The sequence below is a fragment of the Oncorhynchus masou genome, chromosome 31, assembly GCF_036934945.1.
Source record: "Oncorhynchus masou masou isolate Uvic2021 chromosome 31, UVic_Omas_1.1, whole genome shotgun sequence".
Lineage (NCBI taxonomy): Eukaryota > Metazoa > Chordata > Actinopteri > Salmoniformes > Salmonidae > Oncorhynchus > Oncorhynchus masou.
Genome location: NC_088242.1, coordinates 55,059,257 through 55,076,619, shown reverse-complemented (window position 1 = coordinate 55,076,619; position 17,363 = coordinate 55,059,257). Strand labels below are relative to the sequence as shown.

The following is a 17,363-nucleotide window of genomic DNA, read 5'->3' as shown; positions in this document are numbered from 1 at the left end:
CACCTTAAAATAATTCCATATTTTAGCTTAGTATATCCCAACTACTTTGTTCATAAAATATTTCATACGTGTGGTGATCTGTGGACAAATGCAAATTGTAAATAACTGATTATTATTAGTATGGAACAACCCTTATGATCACACTTTCAACAAATAACGACTTTCAAGCCTTCACAAACCTTCATAGACAACTAATGCCTATATGGCCTTTATGAGTTGAAGTTTATTTGAAGTGGGACCTATAACTCTATTCAGATAACAGGGCAATTCTTGTCAAAGTGACATTGATACAGTACTAGGCTACAGCACTAAGCCAGCTATGGGCTGTGAGCTATCAGAGGGTTGATGTAGACAGATGGATTCAGGCTAAAGCTGCCTGCTCCCAACCTGTCTCTAGAAACACAAGCACAAATGGAGTCGGCTGGCCAGTGGGTCACCATGAAACAGTTGACCCATGCACGTTTATGATCAGAAATGATCTGTGCAATAGGCACGTCAGATAGACACAAAGGCATAATCACAATGTTATCAACGCTCTGGTTCGGCGGAGGGGGGGATAGATTTTCGCCCCGCCGGAGATTTGGCAGGTCTTCTATTATTGAATATTTCCATTGTCACTGTAACAAAAGTGTGAGGATCACTGTTCAAATGCGTACAAAGGAAATGCCATCTTGCAAACAGCATGCTGACCTCGGCAGTTTTGAAGTGAAATATGCAATGATTAGAAAAGCACGTTTGTTTGCCTGTGATGAGTTTAAAAAGTAAGCTGTTGAATTCATTGTGTACAGCCTCTCACTCACACCTCACTTGCTCCTCTGTCTGATTCTCTACAATGTATTCTGAAAAACACTGCACATATTTCAATAATAATAACCCTGGAGAGAGGTATAATCATTTTGGAATGCATTTGGTGACTCTCCAGAGAATTCTATGTTTCTATTGTGGAACAACACCAAGGATACTATTCACTGTAAAAGCTAATGCACTCACTCACACCCATGCAAACCACTCATTTGTTAGACTGATATCACCAGATATTTTATGTGTGTTGTCATGTACATTCAACATTTTAACCAACAAATAACTTTTGTCTGCTATTTGTCGGCCAAGTCAACATGTCCATCAAGGGCAAACTCAGTCTGACAATACATATTCAACTTGCCAGTATTCTCAGAACTAGAAAATACCATTCCCCAAGTGACCCATGTGATTCAAATGATTCAACACACGTTCAGTGGTGTAAAGTACTTAGGTAAAAATACTTTAAAGTACTACTTAAGTAGTTATTTTGTTAGACTTTACTAGGGTACTTTACTATTTATATTTTTGACAACTTTTACTCCATTACATTCCTAAAGAAAATAATGTACTTTTTACTCCATACATTTTCCCTGACACCCAAAAGTACTTGTTACATTTCGAATGATTAGCAGGACAGGAAAATTGTCAAATTCACTCACTTATAAAGAGAACATCCATGCCCATCCCTACTGCCTCTGATCTTGCGAACTCACTAAACACAAATGCTTCATTTGTACATTATGTCTGAGTTTTGGCGTGTGCCCCTGGCTATCCGTAAACAAGAAAACTGGTTTGTGTCGTCTGGTTTGCTTAATGTAAGGAATGTGAAATTATTTATTCTTTTACTTTTGATACTTAAGTATATTTTAGCACTTCCATTTAAACCAAATACTTTTTAGACTTTTACTCAAGTAGCATTTTACTGAGTGACTTTTACTTTTACTTGAGTAAATGTCTATTAAGGTATCTTTACTTTTACTCAAGATTGACAATTGGGTACTTTTTCCACCAGTGCATACGTTACATCTCAAGTGATAACACACTTAAACAAAGTTTAGAGTGTGTGTGTGTCCACAAGAATAGTAAACAACATTTGTTTTGGCCAACTGGGCACATTATGCTATTTCTAGGGGGTTTAGGGTTAAGGTTAGAATTAGTGTTTGGGTTAGAATTACGTTAATGGTTAGGGTTAGGAGCTAGGGTTAGTTTTAGGGTCAGGGTTAGTGTTATATCTAGCTTATCTGTCAAACAATGCACATCTGCACAGTTTCACATTGTACATCACTCTCATTCTGACAACCCGTTCACCCGTAAAGCAGTACACTGTCGTAAACCATAACAACGTACAGTACGACGAACAGCACGTCGTACCATACATAACAGTTAGGAGCTAGGGTTATGTTTAGGGTTTGGGTTAAGGTTAGGTTTTTGGGTTAAGGTTAGGGTTAGGGTTAAGGTTAATGTAAGGGTAAGAATATGGGTTAGGTTTAGGGTTAGGGGTTAGGGAAAATAGGATTTTGAAGGGGACGGAATTGTGTGTCCCCACAAGGTTAGCTGTACAAGACTGTGTGCGTGCGCATGTGCGTGTGCGTGACATTCATCTATCTCTATCAGATATGTATCTTTGAAAAGCTTCAGACCAACTGGCCTTTGTTTTGGGCTCTGTAATGGTTCATTCCAGTTGATTACTCATGTTCTAATGCTAATGGCGAAGAGCTGGTTTAAGGTTTCGGCCCTGTCAGCTGGTCAGATATGTATAATAGGTTGTGACAGCACAGGGACCATGTCTCTTTCACAGGGGATTTGATATGTGGGATGAATGTGGTTACCGTCAATGGAAATATTAGTGGCCATTATGAGTCAGAGGTGTTGTGCATTTGTTAAGCCGGGAACCTGCTACAGCCATACAGGCTAGATAGGGGTAGTGTTTCACAACCAGCAGGAATCAGATTTACTCCCTAGAGTAAAACAGGAGACAAACGTATTAACTCCTGACTCAAATGTTAATTTTGTGAATTAGTGATGCAACATGAAAATAAATATACAAAATGAAAAACTTTTCATGTGAAATTAAACTTGTTTGATAAGCCAAAATGTGCTTATTGGTCTTTGTTAAAACACTGACAAAATTGACAATATGATAGTGTAACAGCAATAGCATGACATTGTTGAGTCCAGCTTTCAAGATAAACACACATGATATCCCTAGGTGACTGACACTTTGTATCGTCTCCATTTAAAAGTGACAAGGTGTAGTACAGAACAGATTAGCATATCTCCATTAGCTGTTAACGGGAAATTGATATGTCATATGAAATCAACAAATTGTATCATCAGCAGAGAGCATACACACTTGAATGCTGCATGAGGCGACTAAACACCTCCGAACAGAAACAAATTACTTTATTGGTTCATGCATAGAGTACATACAGTGGGGCAAAAAAGTATTTAGTCAGCCACCAATTGTGCAAGTTCTCCCACTTAAACATATGAGAGAGGCATGTAAATGTTCATCATAGGTACACTTCAACCATGACAGACAAAATGAGAAAAAAAATCCAGAAAATCACATTGTAGGATTTTTTATGAATTTATTTGCAAATTATGGTGGAAAATAAGTATTTGGTCAATAACAAAAGTTTATCTCAATACTTTGTTATATACCCTTTGTTTGGCAATGACAGAGGTCAAATGTTTTCTGTAAGTCTTCACAAGGTTTTCACACACTGTTGCTGGTATTTTGGCCCATTCCTCCATGCAGATCTCTTCTAGAGCAGTGATATTTTGGGGCTGTTGCTGGGCAACACGGACTTTCAACTCCCTCCAAAGATTTTCTATGGGATTGAGATCTGGAGACTGGCTAGGCCACTCCAGGACCTTGAAATGCTTCTTATGAAGCCACTCCTTCGTTGCCCAGGCGGTGAGTTTAGGATCATTGTCATGCTGAAAGACCCAGCCACGTTTCATCTTCAATGCCCTTGCTGATGGAAGGAGGTTTTCACTCAAAATCTCACGATACATGGCCCCATTCATTCTTTCCTTTACACGGATCAGTCGTCCTGGTCCCTTTGCAGAAAAACAGCCCCAAAGCATGATGTTTCCACCCCATGCTTCACAGTAGGTATGGTGTTCTTTGGATGCAACTCAGCATTCTTTGTCCTCCAAACACGACGAGTTGAGTTTTTACCAAAAAGTTATATTTTGGTTTCATCTGACCATATGACATTCTCCCAATCTTCTTCTGGATCATCCAAATGCTCTCTAGCAAACTTCAGACGGGCCTGGACATGTACTGGTTTAAGCAGGGGGACACGTCTGGCACTGCAGGATTTGAGTCCCTGGCGGCATAGTGTGTTACTGATGGTAGGTTTTGTTACAGTGATCCCAGCTCTCTGCAGGTCATTTATTAGGTCCCCCCTTGTGGTTCTGGGATTTTTGCTCACCGTTCTTGTGATCATTTTGACCCCACGGGGTGAGATCTTGCGTGGAGCCCCAGATCGAGTGAGATTATCAGTGGTCTTGTATGTCTTCCATTTCCTAATAATTGCTCCCACACTTGATTTCTTCAAAACAAGCTGCTTACCTATTGCAGATTCAGTCTTTCCAGCCTGGTGCAGGTCTACAATTTTGTTTCTGGTGTCCTTTGACAGTTCTTTGGTCTTGGCCATAGTGGAGTTTGGAGTGTGACTGTTTGAGGTTGTGGACAGGTGTCTTTTATACTGATAACAAGTTCAAACAGGTGCCATTAATACAGGTAACGAGTGGAGGACAGAGGAGTCTCTTAAAGAAGAAGTTACAGGTCTGTGAGAGCCAGAAATCTTGCTTGTTTGTAGGTGACCAAATACTTATTTTCCACCATAATTTGCAAATAAAATCATGGATAATCCTACAATGTGATTTTCTGGATTTTTTTTTCTCATTTTGTCTGTCATAGTTGAAGTGTACCTATGATGAAAATTACAGGCCTCTCTCATCTTTTTAAGTGGGAGAACTTGCACAATTGGTGGCTGACTATATACTTTTTTGTCCCACTGTTCATGTGTTTTTGGAGAGGTTTTGGGGGCTGCCTCACTGAGCGCCCTGGGAGCCGATGTTGTGGGGGGTTAAATGCCTTAAGTGCCCACAATGGCAGGCAATGGCATCTAGGATTTGACACCAGCAACCCTCCGGCTGCTGGCTTGCCTCTCTAGCCGCTAGGCTACCTGCCGCCCACAGGAAGGACATCGAGAAGAACGTGATTCAAAGCTATAACCCATCTCAATATTTTTATTTCATTTTGACGTCCACCTTTAACATTAATATGTATATCAATTGTTATTGAACAGGGGAAAGGATAACAGTTTCCACAGCATATCACAGAATAGGATTATTCAACAACTGAGGTACAGAAGTGGTGTAATGGCCAATCATTCTCTGAAAACCAATGGCAAAAAGATTTACAATGTATTGCAGCACCTCAAGTAACAGCACTTCTCTTTACAGTTGGCCTACATGTGCAATGTATGTTGTCTCCTTATTTGAAATGTCATTATTACATATTAGTCATATTTTGCTGTGAGTGTTTGAGAAATAGTAAATGAACATGAATTACTTAAGTGATAATGCCCTCGAAGCCGGTGTTTCTGGGATATATTGGCACGGGTGATGTTAGGCCAGAGACTTTGTCTAGGTCCAATATGTCCTCCAAACACCGGCTTTGAGGGCATTATCACTTTTATACAACGGGTTACCAGCATATTCAAATAATGGTTGACATATTTTCATGAACTTCATTTTGATTAATTTATTAATACTATTTCATCCTACCACAAGATATAGTCCTGACACAAATCTAGGGTTGCTACCCAAGCCGGCTGGTCCTCCGTCCTATCGGTTCGGTTGCCAGAGATGCGACCCAGTCGTTCAGTCATTTTGTTCTACATCTATGGACGTGTCCCAGTCATTCTTTTTTTGTAATGTTCCATTGCCATACTGCTAACTTCCAGTCATGTCAAACAGTGCAGCCAGAATAACAATAGTAGCTGCATTTGCATTTGTTTAAGCTGTTTTCTAGTGACATTTATTTGGATACATCCATAACAATGAGCTAATGATGCACTATTTCACCTGCCTTAGAAAATGTGCTCTCACGCCAGGACACTGTTGTTCAGAGGAGCTAGACAACAACACAGCTAACACAATCACTTCAAACTGAAGCTGGAAAGACTGCAAACTAGCTGCACTTTGTTTCGTTTGACCTTTTTTCAATTGACATTTCTTTGTATATATCCATAAAAATTATGAGCTGATGAGACAGTGGATTGTGTAGACAGATGGAAGAGAGTAAATAGGCATTTTAACATCATAGATTTAGCCAGTGGTAACTTGTGGAATAGACACCGTCTGGAATACGGTTTTAACCAGTCAGCATTCAGGATTAGACCCACCCGATGTATAAAGTATATTAGTACATTGATATTGACACCAATTATATATCCATGTGTTTCACAAAGATATGACAAAGTATGTTACAAGTGAATTCCTCTTCAATAACACAATCAACACCTCAAAATTCTATTAGAATGATAAAACCGTAACATTAAGCATAATTACACAACCAATAGGCTATTTTACCCATGTAAATAGGTCATAAAAAACAGTCAAACTCTAATAAGCACACTGAAAAGCAGGGAGACTTTACTAGACACTTGACTCCAAATAAAGTTATTATAATTTATACACAAACTCAAAGAAACTCAGTCTATTCCAACATCGCAGTTAATTTCCTTCAAAAAAGAAAGCTCTAGTCCATCAACAACAGCAGCCTTCCCTCTCCCTAAAATAATATACAGTCTCTTTAATTGGCAATCATTTCCTTCCTCTCCTCCATCAAATGAGTGAAACGGAAGTAAGTCGATCTTTCTGTATCATTTTCCCCAGGCAGCGTCAAAGAAGCATTGTGTTCTGTACTGGGAAATTTGTCTAGACCAACATTTACACTCCCTTTGGGTGAGCTGGCCCCATGCCCCATTGGTCCAGAGAGGTAAGGCCCGCCTCCGTTCTGGATGACTGAGATGTCATTGGTCCTCAAGGCCAAATTCTTAGAGAAGGAGTCTGTACAGTGGTTCCAGAGACTAAAGGAGTCTCCATTACTGGACCTAATGTCTGGCCTCTGAATTGGCTCTGATAGCTTCACAGGATGGGTTCCCATAAACATCAATGGTCCGTCCACAGACAGTCTGCGTCCTCGCCTGGTGGGGGCACTACTCCACATGTGAGTTCCCATATGGACCTACATGAGGAAGAGAGCAATGGTGAGTTACACTCCTTTTATGAAGACAAATATCACAGTGTAATGATTCGATATACTTAATCTCCCACGATTTAGCAGGTCTGAGCACCTTTTGAAATTGGGAAGGGGAGGAGACATTTGGCCCATAGCATTGACCAAAACTTGCAGAGCGAGGGGGGTGGAGCAACCGCCCTGCTTCCGCTCGCCCCTTTAGTATATTTTCTCATACATCTCCCCAAAAACTTAATTGAGGAGCTGGCGTGAGATTTTTATTCTGGGATGTTGAGGCCTTCGTAGGTGGTTTGAAGTCAGATACAAATCTGATTCCTGCCCATGTGACATGTGTCTGTAACAGTCAAATCTAATTTGTTTGCCCTCGAGTGTTTTTTTTAGACTGTTATTTGGCATATCTCATTGCTTGCTAACTACTCTGTTGACAGTTTGACAAGAACATGTGGTACCTATTTAGCTTGTTCAGGATTTACAAACAAATGAGTGAATGTGATAGAAAGTTAAACAGCTACCTTGGTAGCTAACTCAGTTGACTGCCCTGGCTAGCCAAAAAAGGACTTTTGAAAAGTTGTATCATCTTATCCTTCGAGGCTTTAAAAGTGTTCCTGCACTATGATTTTGAACATCCAAAGTAACTGGGAAACGTCCATGGCAGGCATTGTTGTCACCTTAGCTTGCTACATAACTTCCTAGTGATAGGAAGCCTGAGCACCATCACCAATCAGCCTACACCTCTGTGCACACACCTGCCATTACTATGACAACTAGCATAGTTGTGTCAGCAAATGACTGCTGTCTGAACACACACAAATCCAATGGAGTTACTTGTCTCTTGCTGTTTGGACAGACAGTATTCCAAAATGGATTTGAAAACACAACTGACTTGAGCATGAAGGCCTGAAGTGTGAACAAGCCATTAGATCATGTATTTTCAGTCTTGTGAATTAACTGCTTTCTATCCCTCTCAATCGCTCATTTTCTCTTCTCTCAGTCTCAATGTCTTGCTCTGCATAGACTATGGAATATGGTCATTGTAGTTAATTACCACGTTTACTGATATAAACTATGTGGAATATTGGCCTGTTGGAAACTACAACTCCCTACTACATCGCACAGTTCAGGCTTGATCTGATGTATCTCTACAAAAACTGCACTAGGAGCTCACAGAGCAAATATGAATTGAAAATGGCATTCAAATAATTGAACCGATGTCGGTCAATTAGCTGTTTAAAAACTGAAAAATAAGCTACATTTTTGTTAATTCTGCAGCACTAATGCATGAAACAATGCCCCAAAAACACAGTTTTGATTTTTTTTTTTGCTAGTCAATCAGTCTAAACCCTATCTTGTAAATGCAAAAGTGGAACATACCTTCAGATTTCCTTTGGTGGTGAATGCCCGACCACAGACAGTGCAAGCGAACGGCTTCTCCCCAGTGTGAGTCCTCTCGTGGATTTGCAAGGCGCTGGAGGAAGAGAAGGTTTTCCCACAAGTGTGGCAGTAATGCTGCTTGGGAGTTCGTCGAGGTGGGAGGGCAGCGAGCGCTGGGGAGGAGGAGGCTGATGACATCCTCAAACTCAAACTGCTTTGAAGATCCCTTGGTTCCCCATAGGGGACGCTACCCAGGAAACTGTTAACTTCTGGCTTAATCATTTGGGAGGCCAGAGGATTTACAGAGGAATTGGGGCTGGAAGCAAGGCTGGGAATGGAGGGCTCAAACAACTGGGATGGCAGGTCCCTCATCTGATGGGTTAGCATGTGCTGCTTGAGGTTCCCCTTAGTGGAGAACCCTCTGTTGCACCCTGTGCAAATGAAGGGTCTCTCCTTGGTATGGCTTCGATAATGGATATCCAAGGCACTTTGGCAGGCAAATGTCTTGCTGCAAATATTGCATGCAGTGTTCTTAAAAATGCCTCGTTGTTCACAGAATGTGTGGACCATATTAGTGGGATTCGTTAGTGGGTTTAAAGATTTTAGGTGGTGAAGAGATGCCATGTCAGTGTCAGTGAATTGCAGAGGACTTGGATTGATACGTGCCTGGGATAAACCATTCTGGTACCTTTCCTCATAGCTTGTGGGGCTAGAACATACTGGAACACTCTCGCTTGGGGAAAAAAAGTGCTTTGCAGCTGTATTCTCAGAAACAGCAAGTCTCCCATCACTTCGGTCACCGCAAAGAGATGATGAGTCATAGGCATATTGATCCTCTTTAGCCAGTCCCTTTGTCTTAAACCAGCTGACCTGCATCTCCTCCACTGGCCTAAGATAGTTGAGTTTCTTCTGGGCATCAAAGGAGCCTGCTTCTGTACTATCAGAAGGAGACAAACTGCCAGATAAGGAGTTAATAAACCTGGACATGCCTGCAATCCCACAGTCATTGAAGTCCATATCATCATCAGAAAGGTTCTCTAACTCTTCTAATTTCCTTTCATCCACTGAACCTCTGCCAGACTCCATTGAGTTTGGGTAGCTCTGTTCAGAGAGAGGAGTGTTGGAAATCTGGCCACCCATGTGCATATGAATATGCTGCTGTAGGACAACAGCGTTGGTGAACTTCCTCTGGCATATGGGACAGGAGTGCTGGACCCTCAGTGGCGGCGTGGCACGATGAACTGCATGGTGCGTCTTCAGATTCCCTTTGGTAGAGAACGCCCGTCCGCACACTTTACATCTGAAGGGCCGCTCTCCTGTGTGGGTGCGGTAGTGCATCCTGAGGGCGCTCTGGCAACTAAGTATGCGGTGGCAAATGATGCACTCGTTGAGGTCCGTAATCTTCTTGTCAATGTTCTCCACTAGCTGCTGGAGTTTTGAGGTCTCTGATGTCTGTCGGGGATCATGGACTCCTCCTCCAAAGGGATGTTTGATCTTGAACTGCTCCAACTTGATGGGATTTGTGCTAATGGAAGTGATGTTGGCGGATATATAGTCAGCTGATCCTTCTCTTCTCGAACTCATCTTTGAGACAAAGGTCAAAGGGGGTTTAACCTCTTCTCTTTTCAGATTCAAGGTGGGGACGGTGGGGACTTTTCCAGGCTCTACAAGGTCAACACTCTTGGTAGACTTTACTGCACTAGATGATTCACGTACGCCTGGACTGGAAAGCATGGTTATTGAGACAGGCTGCTCCTCTTTCTTGATAAGAAAAGGTAAGTTGGGCGATACAGTTGGGAGCAACCGGCCAACAGAAGTAGTCAAGGTGGCTAGAGATGATTTACTCTCCAGCCAGCATGTAACTGGTTTTTGTGGTGGCATAGACATACCATAAGGGATTCCTGTGCTGGTTGGGATATTGTCAAGGTGTTCTGGAACAGGGTAAGGGTTCATCTGGATGTGAGGGTACCTCTCTTTGTGCCGCTGGAAGTGTACCTTCAAGTTCCCACGGGTGGAGAAACGATTCCCGCAGATGTTGCACTTGTATGGCCTCTCCCCAGTGTGGGATCGCAAATGGATCTGCATGGCACTGTCACTCCCAAATACCTTAGAGCAAAACCTGCATTTGTGTTTAAAGTAAGCCCGTTCAGAAGACATTTTGCGTTCTAAAGAAGTCACATTGGTTGGTTTGTCTTTCCTTTGTTGGGCTAATGCCGTCAAAGCATTCAGATCCTCCACAATTGCACCAATGCTTGGTCCAGCACTAGAGAGTGTTTGATTGCTGGATGGTGGCTGAGGTAGACATGGTTTATTTGATGGGTTTAGCAAGATACCTGTGCCAAGTGCTGGTGAGTTCATTTTGGTATGGGCTGAAACATTTAGTTGAGGGTACAGACCATTAGTATGGGTGTACTTCCTTCTAGAGTGGGGCTTGCTAACTGCTGAAGCTATGAGTTTACCCATGCTTTGTAAGGGTTCGGTGCTAGAGTGCACAATGCTGCTACCAGGGGGCTCTGTGGTAACTGTACTGTTGCTGTTAATCGTTTAAAGTGACTGATGCTGGCAGACTGAGTGGTGAGACTGTGGGCTAACCCAGTGGCTGCAGCTAGCTGCTGGGATAGATGAGTACTGAGGGTTGTCAGCTGGCTGGCCTGCGTTGATGCTAGACTACCCTGAGGGCAGCTGGTGGGTGTCTGTGTTGGAGACTCTGATTCCTCTGACCTCTGGGAGGCAAACAGTAAGACCTGGTGACAAATCTGATCCATCAGCTGCAACTGGTGGATCTGTTGCAGCTGCAGAGCCAGGAGTTTCTCCATCAGAGATGAGACGGCCATCTTACTGCTGCCACTGTAGCCGGTGTCCGATCGGCTCTGCTGGCAAAACTGGGCCACGGCCACTTTAGTGCTCTCTAGGTTTTCAATGATGACGTTGCTGTTGAACCATGATAATGTCCCCTGCTGTTCCGACAGTTTGTTGCCAGGTTGAGGTAGTGAAATTGGGAGAACTGAGATACATGAGACAATATCAGTCAGGCTGTCAGTACTGCTGCTCCGGCTGCTACTGGTGCTATCTAGCCGGCCATTGCTTCTCTTACTTCTGGAAACATCCATAGAGTCTTCATTCCCCTCTGGTTTCTCCTCCAACAGATCACTGCACTCTTTCATGTCAGAGTTGTTGACTGTTTCGCCTGGTGTACTGGGCGACGAGGCTAGAGGGAACATTTCAGCAGACGACACCAGGTCTTCATTGCCATTGACAATCAGGACTAACTGATTGGAAAAGCAATCCCTGACATGTCGTTCCAGATCTGATCGTTCAACAAACTCAGCACAGCATCTACTGCAGACATGAGCACAATAGTCCAAGGTGGGGGGAGTCCCTATACCCTGGTGTGTGCCCCCTGAAACAGACAAGAAGGAAACAAGGGTTATACATAGCGGTGGGAAGTATTTGGGGGGAGGGATGCTGCAAAAAAAGAAATGCCGGGGGGAGGGGGGTGGGGGGTATGTCCCCACACTGAAAATGTCTATATCGGTCCGCTAATGCAGGACTAGTAAAGGCCCAGTGTACTACTTTTGTGGAAAAAAAACAACATTTAATGGATTTCAGTATTTACCAGCATTTGTAAATTGAGTCTTATAATTACCTGTACAAAAAAGTTAATCTGATAATACTTGTGGAATATAAAATACTTGCTTCATATATGTTTTTCAGTTTCTTGAAATACTTTGCAAATGCAACTTCTTTCTATGTGAAAACTGAAATGGTCTTTTCATTCTTTATCCATTGCAACTTGCAGTAGTGAGTGCATGCATTTTCGTGCTGGTCCCCCGTTGGAAATGAACCCACAACTCTAGAATTTAGAATTGCAATTGCCATGCTATACCAACTGAGTCTCATCATCACATCATCACAAACCGCTTGATGTCTCATTGTACTCAAGTACTGTATTGTGCATTGTTTTTCTTCACAGGGATGGAAAGTCTACAGGTACAAGCATAGATGACCAGCCTATGTAGAATACAGCAATGTACAGTACCAGTCAAAAGTTTGGACACACCTACTCATTCAAGAGTTTTTCTCATTTTTTACTATTTTCTAAATTATGGAATATTAGTGAAGACACCAAAACTATGAAATAACACATGGAATCGTGTAGTAACCAAAAAAAGAGTTAAACAAATCAAAAAATATTTATATTTGAGAGTCTTCAAAGTAGCCACCCTTGGCCTTGATGACATACTTGTACACTCTTGGCATTCTCTCACCTGGAATGCATTTAAATGAACAGGTGTGCCTTGTTAAAGTGAATTTGCGGAATTTCTTTCCTTCTTAATGTGTTGTGACAATGTAGGGGTGGTTTACAGAAGATAGACCAATTTGGTAAAAGACTAAGTCCATATTATGGTAAGAACAGCTCAAATAAGCAAAGAGAAATGACAGTCCATCATTATTTTAAGACACGACCAATCCGGAAAACTTCAAGAATTTAGAAAGTTTCTTTAAGTGCATTTGCAAAATCCGCGATGATGAACCTTTCTCATGATGACTGCCACAGGAAAGAAAGACCCAGCATTACCTCTGCTGCAGAGGATAAGTTAATTTGAGTTAACTGCACCTCAGATTGCAGTTAACAGACTTCACAGAGTTCAAGTAAAAGACACATCTCAACATTAACTGTTCAGAGGAGACTGTGTGAATCAGGCCTTCATGGTCAACTTGCTGCAAAGAAATCACTACTAAAGGACACCAATAAGAAGACGAGACTTGCTTGGGCCAAGTAGAGTAGGTGAACGGATGAACTCCACATGTGGTGAAATTGGAGATTTTTGGTTCCAACCACCGTGTCTTTGTGATACGCTGTGTGGGTTTGAACGGATTATCTCCTCATGTGTATTTCCCACCGTAAAGCTTGGAGGAGGTGTTATGGTGTGGGGGTGCTTTGCTGGTGACTGTGTGGGATTTAGTAAGAATTTAAGGCACACTTAACGAGCATGGCTACCACAGCATTCTGCAGTGACACTCCAACCCGTCTGGTTTGTGCTTAGTGGGACTATCATTTGTTTTTCAACAGAACAACGACCCAACACACCTCCAGGCTGTGTAAGGGCTTTTTAACCAAGCATGAGATTGATGGAGTGCTGCATCAGATGACCTGGCCTCCACAATTACCCATCCTCAACCCAATTGAGATGGTTTGAGATGAGTTGGACCGCAGAGTGAAGGAAAAGCAGCCAACAAGTGCTCAGCATATGTGGGAACTCCTTCAAGACTGTTGGAAAAGCATTACAGGTGAAGCTGCTTGAGATAATGCCAAGAGTGTGCAAAGCTGTCATCAAGGCAAAGGGTGGCTACTTTTAAGAATCTAAAATCTAAAATATTTTTTTGTCAAGAAAAAAAGAAAGAAAAACACTTTACTGGTACTGTACATTTGCATTAAGTGGTTTGTAAGGATAGTGAATTAATACTGCAGAAAAAGAGGTTGTTTTCCATGTTATTTGATCAAGAAAAGTATTTAATTTGATGTGGATGTTTTGTGTCTTTGCCCATAACTTTGCATCTTTTGAGAGTTTTGTTCTTTCTGGATTCCATTAGAAGGACAATCACAGCGAAAGGACAGGGAAACAATTCTTACAATTCCAACTATTGAATCCTGCCAGATACTGTTCTTAATTATACAACCATCTTTTTTTTGCCAAAGCAGAGATGCTGAAAAATAGTTTTTTTTATCGGGATTTTTTTAGGGGTGCTCCTCAGCACCCCATACACCAAATACACCCCATACATCCCGCAGCTATGACTATATATAGAATTTATATTAGGGGAGAGTGGAGTAAGTTGAGCCAAAGGGGTAAGTTGAGACTTGTTTCTAGGACACCATACACCAAATTAATCATTTGACCAAGTACTTAGGAAGAGATGATAATTTCATGGAGTCTGTGAAGGGCTAAACCACATGGAAAAAGTGACAAGCAAGTTATGTCCAAAAAAATTGATTTTCACCAAGTCAAATTAATTTATTGTGTTAGAGGTTTCACAATGCTTGTATCCAAGCCCGAAGTAGATACATGTATTTTAAGATTGTTCTCTATAAGCGTCAATATGAGGTCTTAAACTTAGCGTGAAAGTGCATCCTTGTAGCTGTGTGGGCTAATGTAGTCAAAATGTTTGCCTTTTGAGGTAAGTTGAGCCAATGGCCATGGGGTAAGTTGAGTCAATGGCCATGGGGTAAGTTGAGTCAATGGCCATGGGGTAAGTTGAGCCAATGGCCATGGGGTAAGTTGAGCCAATGGCCATGGGGTAAGTTGAGCCAATGGCCATGGGGTAAGTTGAGCCAATGGCCATGGGGTAAGTTGAGCCAATGGCCATGGGGAAAGTTGAGCCAATGGCCATGGGGTAAGTTGAGCCAATGGCCATGGGGTAAGTTGTGGCAATGGCCATGGGGTAAGTTGAGTCAATGGTTGAGCCAATGGCAAGTTCATCAAAGTTTTCTTCCCAGGTGTAATGCAAGGCATTATCGCTGGGATATCAGGTAACAAAAGGGCCTGGTCTATGTTAAAAGTGTTAAAAAACAAGTATAAAGTGTTTGTTAGGTGTTACGCTTGTGTGAAAAGATTATTCAAATGACTAAAGGACAAAAAAACAATTGTGAATGTGTTGTATAGTGTTTGCGAAGTAAAGATAGACAATGGTTTTTAAAAGGTAGTGGTAATATTTCATTCAGTACAGATATTTGTAGGCGGCTTAACTTACCCTGTCCCGCGGCTCAACTCACCCCTTCCCCATGCCAAGAGACCACTACTTTTGGACAAGCTATGTTTACAATGTTTACATGAATACACAACATCCTGAAATACTGTATATGTAAATAACTTTGTTAGAAAGAATATTATATTTCCCTTGACTGAGTGATGCTGAATATTAAAAAAATGACTTAACTTACCCCGCTCTACTCTGACTTTATTTAATATATTCTGTCGAGCACCACCTCATTGACTGACCCATAGCGAAAAAGAAAGGAAGAGAAAAACAGCTATTGTATGCACTTGTACCCCTTGTAGTGACATTGGGTAATCACTTATTAAACTGTATGTTATACAGCAATTGCCTACGATCAACAGTAATAAAATAATGTAAGGGAACCCTTTAGTCTCAGAGCTCAAGGCTTTTCCAAATCTACAAGCTTAGGAGAGATTACACTCACAAAGGTGTCAGGTACAAGAGACACTGCCTGTCTAAGGGGATGGAGGAGTAGCTCTGATATTTTGTTCAGATCCCTACCCACTCTATGGTAAACCTCTGCCACTAATGGCACGTTTTCCTCTATAAATATTATTTCAGGAGTATCACAAGGACAGTGATAAAATTAATAATATTGTTGGTCATGTAGCCTAATTGCCCACCTTTTTCATCAATTTGAAATTCAGTTAATAAATTCAATATAATTTAATGTAGCCAAATCATTTATTGCCTATTGAAAATATTGAAAATGTCATTTGATTTTGATGTATTTACTCAGGATAGTCCAATCAGTAACACCTATTAACTATAATTACTTTTCAGAATACATTATTTATTTTCAATTCAAAGGGGCATAAACACAATGTCCGACATGAAAACTGAATCGTGATCATTATTCAAACTTTATTTGGGCATCATTAGGTCTACATTAATAAATAGACCTACAACAATTAAATATACAGACAATTGGACTAACAATCATATTTAGCATGGTGAAACTCATGAAAGAAAAGTTACATGTGAAGGCTCCATTGTAAGTCATCACTCAATGAAACAATTATAATTTAAACTTCTAATGTCAAGGCTAACATTGCCCCAAACTCAGTACAGAATTGCACACAACTATTAAATTACATACATTTAATTTTCAATTGCACAGTAATAACAATTAAACCTACAGTCTTGTCCCAAACTTACCGGTGGCTTCCAATAAAGACAAATTATGATCCGACTGTACATGTTGAGGCTTAGCTTGCTTCCTGCGCGACATGATGTCCAAGGCGCAAACATCAATTCAGACAGAAGAGAAAACGTTAAAAAAAATACAAAAAATAATGTGTCTTCAGTTACGGAAGCTGAATCCACCCACCCAGTTTGGGTCCTATGAACTCTGTAGTTGTAGGCTAACTGCCAGCTGACTGAGCGTGCACCACCACCAGTTTCTCTTTCAAGGAGCAGTCTGCACTTGACCACACACAGTAGGGGAGACCGGGATTGGTTGTCTCACGGGTTTGGTTGTCACGGTGTAATAATTTCAAGATAAAAATGTGTGTCCTCTATAGGAGAGGACATTCATGTGGTCAATTCATTTCAGGATGACAAAACATTGAGGTGAGAGGAATTTATTTGTATTTATTTAAAAAAATGTTTTTTTTTTACAGTGTGTTAGAGTACTGTACAGTATAGTTGAATTCAGTATAGCACAGTAGAGAGCAAAGAAGAGTATAGTTGAGTTTAATTCAGTAGAGTACAGTAGTACTGAACTGTACTTTACTGTGCCCTACTGTATTCTACTGAATATACTATACGGTAAATACTGTGCTCTACTTCTGTGCTGTCCAAACTTAGATGTCTATGATTGGTTCAGATTTGGCCTGGTCTGGATCTGCTTGTCAAAACTGTGTCTGAAAGTCAGCAACATTTACACACACACACACACACACACACACACACACACACACACACACACACACACACACACACACACACACACACACACACACACACACACACACACACACACACACACACACACACACACACACACACACACACACACCTGTTCCTGTTTGAACAAGCATTCCTTGTTTTCAACAAAAAATGGAGTTAACACAAATGTTTACAGCTTTACTTTTTTCACTTTATTAAAATATTTAATTTTCATCCA

At 41.3% G+C, this 17,363-nt stretch overlaps 1 protein-coding gene across 1 annotated transcript; it reads right to left on the bottom strand.

Annotated features, from left to right (window-relative positions):
• Nucleotides 1-5,047: 5,047 nt before the first annotated feature.
• On the bottom strand, nt 5,048-16,484 carry LOC135524137 (sal-like protein 1). Its single transcript, XM_064951349.1, is given in 4 exon segments — nt 5,048-7,072; nt 8,456-10,957; nt 10,960-11,855; nt 16,394-16,484. Coding segments are annotated over 4 exon segments (3,906 nt in total). The 5' UTR covers nt 16,467-16,484; the 3' UTR covers nt 5,048-6,637.
• Nucleotides 16,485-17,363: the final 879 nt, after the last annotated feature.